This window comes from Chiloscyllium plagiosum, unplaced genomic scaffold, assembly GCF_037043375.1.
Source record: "Chiloscyllium plagiosum isolate Xiang-an unplaced genomic scaffold, Cpla_swu_hap1 HiC_scaffold_21, whole genome shotgun sequence".
Lineage (NCBI taxonomy): Eukaryota > Metazoa > Chordata > Chondrichthyes > Orectolobiformes > Hemiscylliidae > Chiloscyllium > Chiloscyllium plagiosum.
Genome location: NW_028270159.1, coordinates 3960136 through 3974149, shown reverse-complemented (window position 1 = coordinate 3974149; position 14014 = coordinate 3960136). Strand labels below are relative to the sequence as shown.

The window sequence follows — 14014 nt, the reverse complement described above, 5'->3', positions numbered from 1 at the left end:
TTTGTGAGAGTGAGTCCCACATTATCCTCACTCTCTGTGAGAGTGAGTCCCACATTATCCTCACTCTCTGTGAGAGTGAGTCCCCCATTATCCCCACTCTCTGTGAGAGTGAGTCCCCCATTATCCCCACTCTCTGTGAGAGTGAGTCCCACATTATCCCCACTCTCTGTGACAGTGAGTCCCCCATTATCCCCACTCTCTGTGAGTGAGTCCCTCATTATCCCCACTCTCTGTGAGAGTGAGTCCCACATTATTCCCATTCTCTGTGAGAGTGAGTCCCCCATTAGCTCCACTCTCTGTGAGAGTGAGTCCCCCATTATCTCCACTCTCTGTGAGAGTGAGTCCCACATTATCCCCACTCTCTGTGACAGGGAGTCCCACATTATCCCCACTCTCAGTGAGAGTGAGTCCCACATTATCCCCACTCTCAGTGAGAGTGAGTCCCCCATTATCCCCACTCTCTGTGAGAGTGAGTCCCCCATTATCCTCACTCTCAGTGAGAGTGAGTCCCCCATTATCCCCACTCTCTGTGAGAGTGAATTCCACATTATCCCCACTCTCTGTGAGAGTAAGGCCCCCATTATCCCCACTCTCAGTGAGAGTGAGTCCCATATTATCCCCACTCTCTGTGAGAGTGAGTCCCACATTATCCCCACTCTCTGTGAGAGTGAGTCCCACATTATCCCCACTCTCTGTGAGAGTGAATCCCACATTATCCCCACTCTCTGTGAGAGTGAGTCCCCCATTATCCTCACTCTCTGTGAGAGTGAGTCCCCCATTATACCCACTCTCTGTGAGAGTGAATCCCACATTATCCCCACTCTCTGTGAGAGTGAGCCCCAAATTATCCCCACTCTCTGTGAGAGTGAGACCCCCATTATCCTCACTCTCTGTGAGAGTGAGACTCCCATTATCCTCACTCTCTGTGAGAGTGAGTCCCACATTATCCTCACTCTCTGTGAGAGTGAGCCCCAAATTATCCCCATTCTCTGTGAGAGAGTCCCCCATTATCCCCACTCTCTGTGACAGTGAGTCCCACATTATCCCCACTCTGTGTCAGAGTGAGACCCCCATTATCCTCACCCTCTGTGAGAGTGAGATTCCCATTATCCTCACTCTCTGTGAGAGTGAATCCCCCATTATCCCCACTGTCTGTCAGAGTGAGGCCCCCATTATCCCCACTCTCTGTGTCAGTGAGTCCCACATTATCCCCACTCTCTGTGAGAGCGAGTCCCACATTATCCCCACTCTTTGTGAGAGTGAGTCCCACATTATCCTCACTCTCTGTGAGAGTGAGTCCCACATTATCCTCACTCTCTGTGAGAGTGAGTCCCCCATTATCCCCACTCTCTGTGAGAGTGAGTCCCCAATTATCCCCACGCTCTGTGAGAGTGAATCCCCCATTATCCCCACTCTCTGTCAGAGTGAGGCCCCCATTATCCCCACTCTCTGTGTCAGTGAGTCCCCCATTATCCCCACTCTCTGTGAGAGCGAGTCCCACATTATCCCCACTCTTTGTGAGAGTGAGTCCCACATTATCCTCACTCTCTGTGAGAGTGAGTCCCACATTATCCTCACTCTCTGTGAGAGTGAGTCCCCCATTATCCCCACTCTCTGTGAGAGTGAGTCCCCAATTATCCCCACTCTCTGTGAGAGTGAATCCCCCATTATCCCCACTCTTTGTGAGAGTGAGTCCCCCATTATCCCCACTCTCTGTGAGAGTGAATCCCCCATTATCCCCACTCTTTGTGAGAGTGAGGCCTACAGAGTGTCAGGGTGGGGTGTAAGGGGTCGGGGGTTTTCAGGGGATTTGAGGAAGTCTATTTTTTTCCCTGAGGGGGGTGGCAATCTGACAGTCACTGCCTGAAACAGGCAGAAACTCTCATCACATCGGAGTACTATTGCGATGAGTACTTGAAAGGTCACAAAATATAAGGCTACGGCAAGTGTTAGAAAATAGGATTAGAGTAGATAGCTACTGCAGACTAGCATAGACATGATGGGCCAAAGGGCCTCTTTTGCTATTGTAAATGCCCAATGACTGTGTATGAACATCAAGCTCCAGAGCTTTCAGTTGCAGCCTGCCTGTAAATGTGCATGCTGAGGGGGCTATGGGGTTCAGTGAGGATCAGAGAAGGTGCTGATGGTATAGGCTTCAATTCCCCAGAACCAACAGCAGCAATCAGGGATTACAGTTCTCAAGGCAGAGCCGGTTACAGTAATAATAAGTGGCTGTGATCTCTCTGAGGTGACAGAGGTAAAAGTGAAGAATAAGAAAGAGTTCTCAGAGTTTTCACAGTCCCAAAGCAGTCTGCCTGCTCTAAACAATATCTCAGGGTGAGTCTGAGTTTACCTGAGCTCCTGGATTCCCCTGCTGTCCTGGGGGTCCAGGTTCACCTTGAGGACCCTAAAGGAAGAGGAAAGAGTTGTGATCAGTCCAGTACTTCACCAAACCCTCAGAACCAACACCAATCAGTATTGGCACATGTTGTCACGTTGAATGGATAGAGGAGGTGGTGAGGGATTAGACGGTAATCAAAGACTTCCTCAGTCCCCACAAACTCACTTACTCACTCCCTCACACACACTCGTTCCCTCCCTCACATTCACTCACTCATACACATTCACTCGCTCCCTCACACACACACTCCCTCCCTCACAAACACTCACTCACTCCCTCACACTCACACCCTCACACACACTCACATACTCCCTTAAACAGACTCACTCACTCCCTCACACACTCACTCCCTCACACACTCACTCCCTCACACCCTCACTCACTCCCTCACACACACTCACTCCCTCACACACTCACTCACTCCCTCACACACACTCACACACACTCACTCCCTCACACACTCACTCATTCCCTCACACACACTCACTCACACACACTCATTCACTCCCTCGCACACACCCACTTACTCACACACACTCATTCACTCCCTCGCGCACACCCACTTACTCACACACACTCATTCACACACACTCACTCACTTTCTCACACACATCACTCACACTCACTCACTCCCTCACTCTCACACTCAAGGGAAGCAGAGGACAGAATTATAATCATCCAACTCCACCCCTTAACCCCCACGTTCCATGTCCCTTCCCCCCAAACCCTGCCCCTCCATGTCCCTCCCCCCCATACCTTGCCCCTCCATGTCCCTCCCCCCATACCTTACCCCTCCATGTCCCTTCCCCCCATACCTTACCCCTCCATGTCCCTCCCCCCATACCTTGCCCCTCCATGTCCCTCCCCCCCATACCTTACCCCTCCATGTCCCTCCCCCCCATACCTTGTCCCTCCATGTCCCTCCCCCCCATACCTTACCCCTCCATGTCCCTCCCCCCATACCTTACCCCTCCATGTCCCTCCTCCCCATACCTTGCCCCTCCATGTCCCTCCCCCCCATACCTTACCCCTCCATGTCCCTCCCCCCCATACCTTACCCTCCATGTCCCTTCCCCCCATACCTTACCCCTCCATGTCCCTCCCCCCATACCTTACCCCTCCATGTCCCTCCCCCCCATACCTTACCCCTCCATGTCCCTCCCCCCCATACCTTACCCCTCCATGTCCCTCCCCCCCATACTTTACCCCTCCATGTCCCTCCCCCCCCATACTTTACCCCTCCATGTCCCCCCCCCCATACCTTGCCCCTCTATGTCCCTCCCCCCATACCTTGCCCCTCCATGTCCCTCCCCCCTGTGTCCCTGCCCTCTATCCCTGATGCCCAATGTTCCACCCCTGACAGCCTGAAGGCAGTACGTACCTGGCTGCCCTTTGGACCGTGGTGCCCATCCATTCCCGTCACCCCCTGGAAAGCAAAATGGTCACAGATTAGTGACAGTCTTGAATCAAGTTGAGGGAATCGTCCGATCCCCTGGGATGCATTCGATGATCCAAATATTGACATTCCCTGGAGCCATGTATCTATTCATTAATGGCCTGGATCTTGCAGTGATAGGATCAGTCAGCAGTCTGCTCCCCAGAAACTGATCGCGGCCACAGAAATCCGCAAATATAGAATAGTGTGGGAATCCTACAGTTCTTGCTGTGTGAATACACCCCATCCTCTGAGGAGCTCATATGTTCTTTTCTGTGTCTGTACTACACACATCTTCTGATCAGATCCTACATATTCCATTCCAGCTAGAACTGACAAGAAAACCTGCCCCAGAAAACTGTTTGGAGGAGAAAGTGAGGTCTGCAGATGCTGGAGATCAGAGCTGAAAATGTGTTGCTGGAAAAGCGCAGCAGGTCAGGCAGCATCCAAGGAACAGGAGAATCGACGTTTCGGGCATAAGCCCTTCTTCAGGATTCTCCTGCTCCTTGGATGCTGCCTGACCTGCTGTGCTTTTCCATAAAACTGTTTGACTTGTTACAAAAACTCCTGAGAAAGTTACACATTTTTCAATGGCCCAAAGAGTTAATCTTGCCTTTGGCAGTTGAGTCAAATTGCTTTAGAAGAGCAACCACATATTGCTTATTTTATTGCCAAGTTTGTGATTCTGTTTGAGTTTATATCTTTGCTCTAACATAATCATTGAGGGCACTCCCTGACAATGTCAGTGAAAGTGTGTGTATTAATACCGTGGCCTTCAGCTGGATTGCACCGTTGCCAGTGATGTCTGCAGACATTCACTGAGACCTCCTTTAGACCTGACACCAGACTCAAACTGCTGCTGGGATAGGACAATCCACGTCAGACAGATCAATCAATTTTGGTGGCCAGTTTTCACTGAGGTTCAGCTATGAGCACCCTTGCTTCAAACTAACTGTAAATCTGGATATCACAAACAGCAATACCTTCCCTCCATCATAAGGTCAGAAGTGGGGATGTTTGTTGATGTTTGCACAATATTCAGCACCATTCACAACTCCTCAGACACTGGAGCAGTCCATGCTCAAATGCAACATGATTTAGCCAATATCCAGGCTTGGAGGGGACAAATGGCAAATAACATTCACGCCATGCAAATACCAGGCAATGACCATCTCCAATAAGAGACAATCTGACCATCATCGTTTGACATTTAATCGTGTTACCATCACTGAATCCCCCACAATCAACATCCTGGGCATTACTATTAACGAGAAACTCAACTGGACTCACCACATAAAGACAGGGACTCCAGGAGCAGAGTAGAGGCTAGGAATCCTGCAGTAAGTAACTCACCTCCTGACTCCCCAAGGACAGACCCTGATCTACAAGGTACCAGTCAGGAGTGGGATGGAATACTCCCCACTTGCCTGATGGGGGCAGCTCCAACAACACTCAAGAAGCTCAACACCATCCAGGACAAAGCCCCCTGCTTGACTGGCACCACATCCACAAGCACCGACTCCCTCCACCACACACACTCACACTCTCACACACACAGACACACACACGCTCACACACACTCTCACACACAAACAGAAACACACACACACACACACACTCACACACACACACAGAAACACACACACGCTCACACACACACTCTCACACACAAACAGAAACACACAGAAACAGAAACACACACACACACACACACTCACACACACATACACACACACTCTCACACACACTCACACACATACACACACACAGACACACATGCACTCACACACACAGAAACACACACAGAAATACACACACACACGCACACACAAACACACACACACACAGAAACACACACACATAGAAACACACACACACACACACAGAAACACACACACACGCACACACACACACATAGAAACACACACGCACACACACACATAGAAACACACACACACACAGAAACACACACACATAGAAACACACACACACACACAGAAACACACCCACATGCACACACACACACACATAGAAACACACACACATACAGAAACACACACACACAGAAACACACACACACACACAGAAACACACACACACATAGAAACACATACACACACAGAAACACACACACACACAGAAACACACACACACATAGAAACACACACACACAGAAACACACACACACACATAGAAACACACACACACACAGAAACACACACACACAGAAACACACACACACACACAGAAACACACACACACATAGAAACACATACACACACAGAAACACACACACACACACAGAAACACACACACATAGAAACACACACACACACACAGAAACATACACACACGCACACACACATAGAAACACACACACACACACAGAAACACACACACACAGAAACACACACACACATAGAAACACATACACACACAGAAACACACACACATAGAAACACACACACACACACAGAAACACACACGCGCACACACACACATAGAAACACATACACACACAGAAACACACACACACAGAAACACACACACACATAGAAACACACACACACACAGAAACACACACACACACACGCACGCACACACACACATAGAAACACACACACACACACAGAAACACACCCACATGCACACACACACACACATAGAAACACACACACATACAGAAACACACACACACAGAAACACACACACACACACAGAAACACACACACACATAGAAACACATACACACACAGAAACACACACACACACACAGAAACACACACACACATAGAAACACACACACACAGAAACACACACACACACATAGAAACACACACACACACAGAAACACACACACACAGAAACACACACACACACACAGAAACACACACACACATAGAAACACATACACACACAGAAACACACACACACACACACACAGAAACACACACACACATAGAAACACACACACACACACAGAAACATACACACACGCACACACACATAGAAACACACACACACACACAGAAACACACACACACAGAAACACACACACACATAGAAACACATACACACACAGAAACACACACACATAGAAACACACACACACACACAGAAACACACACACACAGAAACACACACACACATAGAAACACATACACACACAGAAACACACACACACAGAAACACACACACACATAGAAACACACACACACACAGAAACACACACACACACGCACGCACACACACACATAGAAACGCACACACACAGAAACACACACACAGATAGAAACACACACACACAGAAACACACACACACATAGAAATACACACACACAGAAACACACACACACACAGAAACACACACACACACACAGAAACACACACACACACAGAAACACACACACACATAGAAACACACACACACATAGAAACACACACACGCACACACACATAGAAACACACACACACACAGAAACACACACACATAGAAACACACACACACACAGAAACACACACACACGCGCACACACACACACATAGAAACACATACACACACAGAAACACACACACACATAGAAACACACACACACAGAAACACAACACACACACGCACAGAAACACACACACATAGAAACACACACACAGAAACACACACATACATAGAAACACACACACACATAGAAATACACACACACAGAAACACACGCACACATACACACACATAGAAACACACACACACACACACACACACACAGAAACACACACACAGACACACACACACAGACACACACACACACACACAGAAACACACACACACAGAAACACACACACACACTCACACACACACACTCACACACACACACACTCACCAAAGATCCTTCGACTGTACCTTCTAAAGCCATGAGCACTTCTATCTGGAAGGACAAGAGCTGCAGATGCAGCCACCTACAAATTCCCCTCTGAGCCACTCGCCATCCTGACTTGGAAATTTATTGTCAATCCTTCATTGTCACTGGGTCAAAATCCTGGAACTCTCTCCGTGAGCACATGGAGTGCAGGGATGGAGAAGGAAGCTCGCTGCCACCTGCTCAAGGGCAGCCAGAACGGGAAGCTTAACGGTGAGGGTGGATTTAATCAAGGTTTTAAAGATCACGAGGGGTTTAGATCACTCCAGTCAAAGAGGAGAAAGTGTTTCCAGTGATAGGAAGGTCACCTACCAGAGGGAGAAAGAAATCAGTGAAAGTGAGAAATCACATAGGAAGAAATTTACTTTTACAAACAGGGTAGAGGACACAATTCCAATGGCAGCTTCACAAAAAAATCAAACCAACACCTGAAGCAGAAAAACACAACAGACTGAGGAAAGAGACGCTATGGGGTCCAACCAGAAGGTTTTCAGAGTCAGTACCAATGATGGGTCAAATGGCCTCCACTGTACCAGATACTAATTGAGATGAAGTCGTCAATGTACGTATGGGAGTGATACTCATCAATCAGACACATCAGGGAGACAGTACTCTGAGCTATCACGTATAGACACTCTGCAGAAAGATGATGCTAGAGCTGAAATTCTGCATCAAAAGAAGCTGTTAATCTGCAGAGAGCAGAGAGTAACTGTGAGGGACAGAGCAGCAGGCACACATTAGCAACTTCACATGGCACCACAACATGCAAAATGAATGGTACTCACTGGGGGGCCTGAGGGTCCAGCAGGTCCCTTTGGACCCAACAATCCACGGGGACCCTGGGGGGGGGGAATTAGAAGCAGTGATCAATCTCATCTCCCACCCTGTCTTACTAGACAGGCTACACACTGATCCCACCAAACCCCCTCACTGTAACACCCTGATATACCCCACACCCCTCACTGTAACACTCTGATATACCCCACACACCCCTCACTGTGACACCCTGATATACCCCACACCCCTCACTGTGAGACTCTGATATACCCCATACCTCTCACTGTGAGACTCTGATATACCCCACACCCCTCACTGTTACACTCTGATATACCCCACACCCCTCACTGTAACACTCTGATATACCCCACACCCCTCACTGTAACATCCTGATATACCCCAAACCCCTCACTGTAACACTCTGATATACCCCACAACCCTCACTGTAACACCCTGGTATGCCCCAAACCCCTCACTGTAACACCCTGGTACACCCCATATCCCTCACTGTAACACCCTGATATACCCCAAACTCCTCACTGTAACACCCTGGTACACCCCATACCCCTCACTGTAACACTCTGATATACCCCACAGCCCTCACTGTAACACTCTGATATACCCCACACCCTTCACTGTAACACTCTAGTATACCCCACACCCTTCACCGTAACACTCTGATATACCCCACAGCCCTCACTGTGACACCCTGATATACCCCACACCCTTCACTGTAACACTCTGATATACCCCACAGCCCTCACTATGACACTATGATACGATTTTGAGAATGGTGCGTACTCACTGGATCACCTGGTAATCCTCTTGGACCAGCTTCTCCATCATCGCCCTGGAACAGATTCAGTGAGACTGTGTTAATCCTCCTGTTTTGACCCTGGAAACCATTCTCAGGAGAGAGCATGTGAATTAAATGCAGACCGGCCCCTAACTCACCCTCTCGCCATCCTCACCAGGAGGTCCAGGTGGTCCCTGTGGCCCTGCATCCCCCTGGAAAGGGAAAATTAACATCATCACATCACAATACTGTTCGATATTACATCATCAAAACCCCCTTTTGTCAGCATGTCCTTGGGCAGATGACAGATGAAGATTAGGTACTTGTTGATGTACGTTGTCGTCATGTTTCTGGGTCTCTTCATTACGGGGTGACTGTGTTTCCTTGTGTGGTTCACTGCTTCTCTGCTCAATCTGACCATGTATCATTCACACACCATGCCCAGCGCTCACTGACCAAACAGACTCCCAGCTTTGAGTTACTGAATTACGGAATTAACCCATTGTTGAAGCAGGCCATTCAGCCCATTATACCTACACCGCTCTTCAAATGAGCATCATTATTTGGTGCCAATCTCCTGCCTTTTCCCCATAACCCTGCATATTTTTCTATCTAAATAACCGTTCAATGCCCCCTTGAATAGCCCAACTGAACCTGCCTCCATATTTCTAGGCACAGCATTTCAGAATTTATCCACTTGCTGTGTGAAAATGTCTTTTTTCTCATCAAGAACAAAGAACATTAACAGCACAGGAACAGGCTCTTCACCCCACCAAGACGGTGCAAACACATGATGCCTTTCTCAACCAAACACTTTTTGTCTCTCTGCGGCCTGCGGCCTGTATCCCTCCATGCCCTGCCTATTCAGATGTCTGTCATGATGCCTCGTAAATGTCGCTTTTGTTATCTGCCTCCACTTCCTCTGGGAGCACATTCCAGGTACAGGTACTCATCAGCCTCTGTGTAAAGAACTTGCCTCTCACATCACTTCAACTATCCCCTTTTATCTTTAACCTATGACCCCTAGTAATTGACAATTCGGAAAATGACCCTGGGAAAAAGACTCTGACCACTCCGTCCATTCCGTCCCTTCCATCCACTCCGTCCATTCCGTCCACTCCGTCCATTCCGTCCATTCCGTCCACTCCGTCCATTCCGTCCACTCCGTCCATTCTGTCCATGCCTCTCATATATTTGTAAACTCCTGTCAGGTTAACCCCCTCATTCTTCAATGTTCAGGTGAAAACAAGCCATGTTTATCCAATCTCTCCTCAGCACTAATACCCTCCAATCCGGGCACCATCCTGGTAAATGTGCCTGTACCCTCTCCAAAGCCTCTACATCTTTCAAAGTTAAAAATCACACAACATCAGGTTACAGTCCAACAGGTTTATTTGGAAGCACAGCTTGGAATCACCTGATGAAGGAGCAGTGCTCCGAAAGCTAGTGCTCCCAAATAAACCAGGTGGACTGTAACCTGGTGTTGTGTGACTTTTAACTTTGTCCACCCCAGTGTAACACCAGCGTCTCCAAATCATGTCCACATCTTTCAGTTAGTGTGGTGACCGGAACTGTACATAATATTTCAAATGTGGACTAACTAAAGTTCTCCACAGCTGCAATGTGACTTGCCAATGTTTATACTCTCTGCCCCTTACCCCGATCACCCTCACCTCTTTTGCACATTACTTTAAATCTATGTCCCTCTTGTTCCTTTTACACATGGAAACAGGTTCCCCCTATTGACTCTATCAAGCCTTGCTCCTGACTTTGAAAGCCTCTATCAAATCTCCTTTCATCTTTCTTCTTTCTAAGATGAACAGTTCTGCATTCATCAATCTATCCTCAGTTCTAAAGTTTCTCATTCCTGGAAATACTGGTGTAATTTGCTTCTTCACTCTCTCCAATGCATTCACAGATTTCCTATAACAAGGTCCCACTACTATACATAATACTCCAGCTGAGGTTAAACAAATGCCTTGAAGAGGTTCAATATCACCATCTTGCTCTTGAACTCTATGCCCCTATTAAGAAATCCGAGGATACTGTGTCCTTTCTTTATTGCTCTCTCCACCTGTCCTGCCAGCCTCAACGATCGATGCAAATATACCTGCAGGTCTTCCTGTTCCTGCACCTCCTTTAGAATTGGACCCTCTATTTTATATTATCTTTCAACGTTCTTCTGACCAAAGGTGCATCATCTCACAGTTCACTGCATTGAGTCTCATCTGCTACATCTTCACTTACTCCACCAACTTGTCAATGTCCCTTTGGAGTTTCACACTGCCCTCCTCACAGTTTACAATTCTTTGAGGTTTAGTGTCCTCTGCAAACTTTGAAATTGCTCCCCCACACTGAGATCCAGGTATTAATTGACATCAGGAAAAGCAAGGACCCCAATACTGACCCTTGTGGAATTCCAATGTAAACCTTACTTGGGCTTGAAAAACATCTGTTTCTATCCTTCAGTCAATTTTGGATCAATGTTGTTACTGTCCCTTTTATACCATGACCTACCATATTCTTCATAGGTCTGTCGTGTGGCACTGTATCAAACACCTTCTGGAAGTCCATGTACACTACATCCACGGCATTACCCACCCCCGCAATCACCCTTTCTATTACTGTTTCAAAAACATTCCAGCAAGTTAGTGAAACATGCTTTCTCCTTTAGAAATCCATGCTGACTCTTTCGAATCAATTCCCTTTTTTTCCACATCACTCCTAATCTTATCCCAAATTATTGTTTCTAGAACATTTCCCACCAACAAAGTCAAACTGACTGATCTGTAATTGTTGGCATGATTCTAACAACCTTTCTTAAACAAGGCCATGTGTCTGTAATTTTCCAGCTGTCTGGCACCTCCCCTGAATTCAGGGGCAGACTGAAAGATTATGATCATAGCCCCCACAGTTTCTAACCTCGCTTCTTTCAAAATCCTTTGATGCATCTGATCCAGTTTCACTGCCTGTTAACTGTAAATGCAAAAGTCATTTCAAGACTTCAGTCCTTATTAATTCTGAACCTTTTGAGTTTCACTCCCACTCACCATGACCTGGGCATTATGCCTCTCTTTGGTAAGGACATATGTAAAAAGCATAACCTTAACTCAGTAATGTTAATGTCTGCCTCCGTGGTCAACTGGATTTGTTTACCATTTCTGGGGGGATACCTCAAGAGTACTTAGACCATGTGCTCCTTGAAGACTGTCCATTTCAGTTACTGATCTTCCCATCAACCCCCTACACCAGCCAATCCTGTTCAGTACTGTTTTTGCCCTATGACAGTCAGCTCTCTGTGAATAGATTATTGTGAGTCTGAATTGTTGCATGTCATTCCTCAGCATCATCCTGAAACTTGTGACATAATGATCACTGCCTCCTAAACAGTGGCACTTCAATCCACTTGGCACAACATCTCCAAGGACCAGAGCCAACAATGCAACCCTATTGGATTGGGTCGAAAGGAAACTCTCAGAAACTTATTCAAGAAACACTTACCACTCACACTTCCATTTTCCCAGCTAAAAATCACACAACACCAGGTTATAGTCCAACAGGTTTAATTGGAAGCACACTAGCTTTCGGAGCGTCGCTCCTTCATCAGGTGATTGTGCGTTGCTCCGAAAGCTAGTGTGCTTCCAATTAAACAGGATGGACTATAACCTGGTGTTGTGTGATTTTTAACGTTGTACACCCCAGTCCAACACCGGCATCTCCAAATCATTCCATTTTCCCAGTCTATATTTCGGAAACTGAAGTCTCCTGTATTTTGGGGAAATCTCCTGAATTTTAAAACTTATGTCCTAATTTCCAATCTAGTGCTAAGCACATTTCTCTATTTCCCTGTGATCTCTACTCTCTCCGCAACAACCCATAGCCTGCTTTCTGAGCTCATGAAGAACACCCTGTAATTTCTATCACTGTTTCAATCTTCTTTCAGCACGTTCCATCAAACTCACTGCAACACTCTAATATACCCCACACTGTAACATACTGATATATCCCTCACTGTAACACTCTAATATACCCCTCACTGTAACATACTGATATATCCCTCACTGTAACACTCTAATATACCCCTCACTGTAACACACTGATATATCCCTCACTGTAACACTCTAATATACCCCTCACTGTAACATACTGACATATCCCTCACTGTAACACTCTAATATACCCCTCACTGTAACACACTGATATATCCCTCACTGTAACACTCTAATATACCCTTCACTGTAACATACTGACATATCCCTCACTGTAACACTCTAATATACCCCTCACTGAAACATACTGATATATCCCTCACTGTAACACTCTAATATACCCCTCACTGTAACATACTGATATACCCTTCACTGTAACACTCTAATATACCCCTCACTGTAACATACTGAAACACCCCTCACTGTAAAACTCTAATATACCCCACACTGTAACACACTGACATATCCCTCACTGTAACACTCTAATATAACCCACACTGTAACACACTGACACACCCCTCACTGTAACACTCTAATATACCCCTCACTGTAACATACTGATATATCCCTCACTGCAACACTCTAATATACCCCTCACTGTAACATACTGACATATCCCTCACTGTAACACTCTAATATACCCCACACTGTAACACACTGACACACCCCTCAGTGTAACACACTAATATACCCCACACTGTAACA

General features: G+C 46.8%; 1 protein-coding gene across 2 annotated transcripts in view; it reads right to left on the bottom strand.

The window, feature by feature from the left end:
• col5a1 (procollagen, type V, alpha 1) overlaps positions 1–14014 on the bottom strand; it is a 653133-nt gene that overhangs the window by 229467 nt on the left and 409652 nt on the right. For both annotated transcript variants that reach the window (XM_087998144.1, XM_087998143.1), the window contains exons 19-23: positions 9479–9532; positions 9330–9374; positions 8533–8586; positions 3783–3827; positions 2354–2407 (exon numbers count right to left, since the gene is read on the bottom strand). In XM_087998144.1, coding sequence (XP_087854270.1) covers positions 2354–2407; positions 3783–3827; positions 8533–8586; positions 9330–9374; positions 9479–9532 — 252 coding nt within the window. The remainder of the gene's footprint in view (positions 1–2353; positions 2408–3782; positions 3828–8532; positions 8587–9329; positions 9375–9478; positions 9533–14014) is intronic.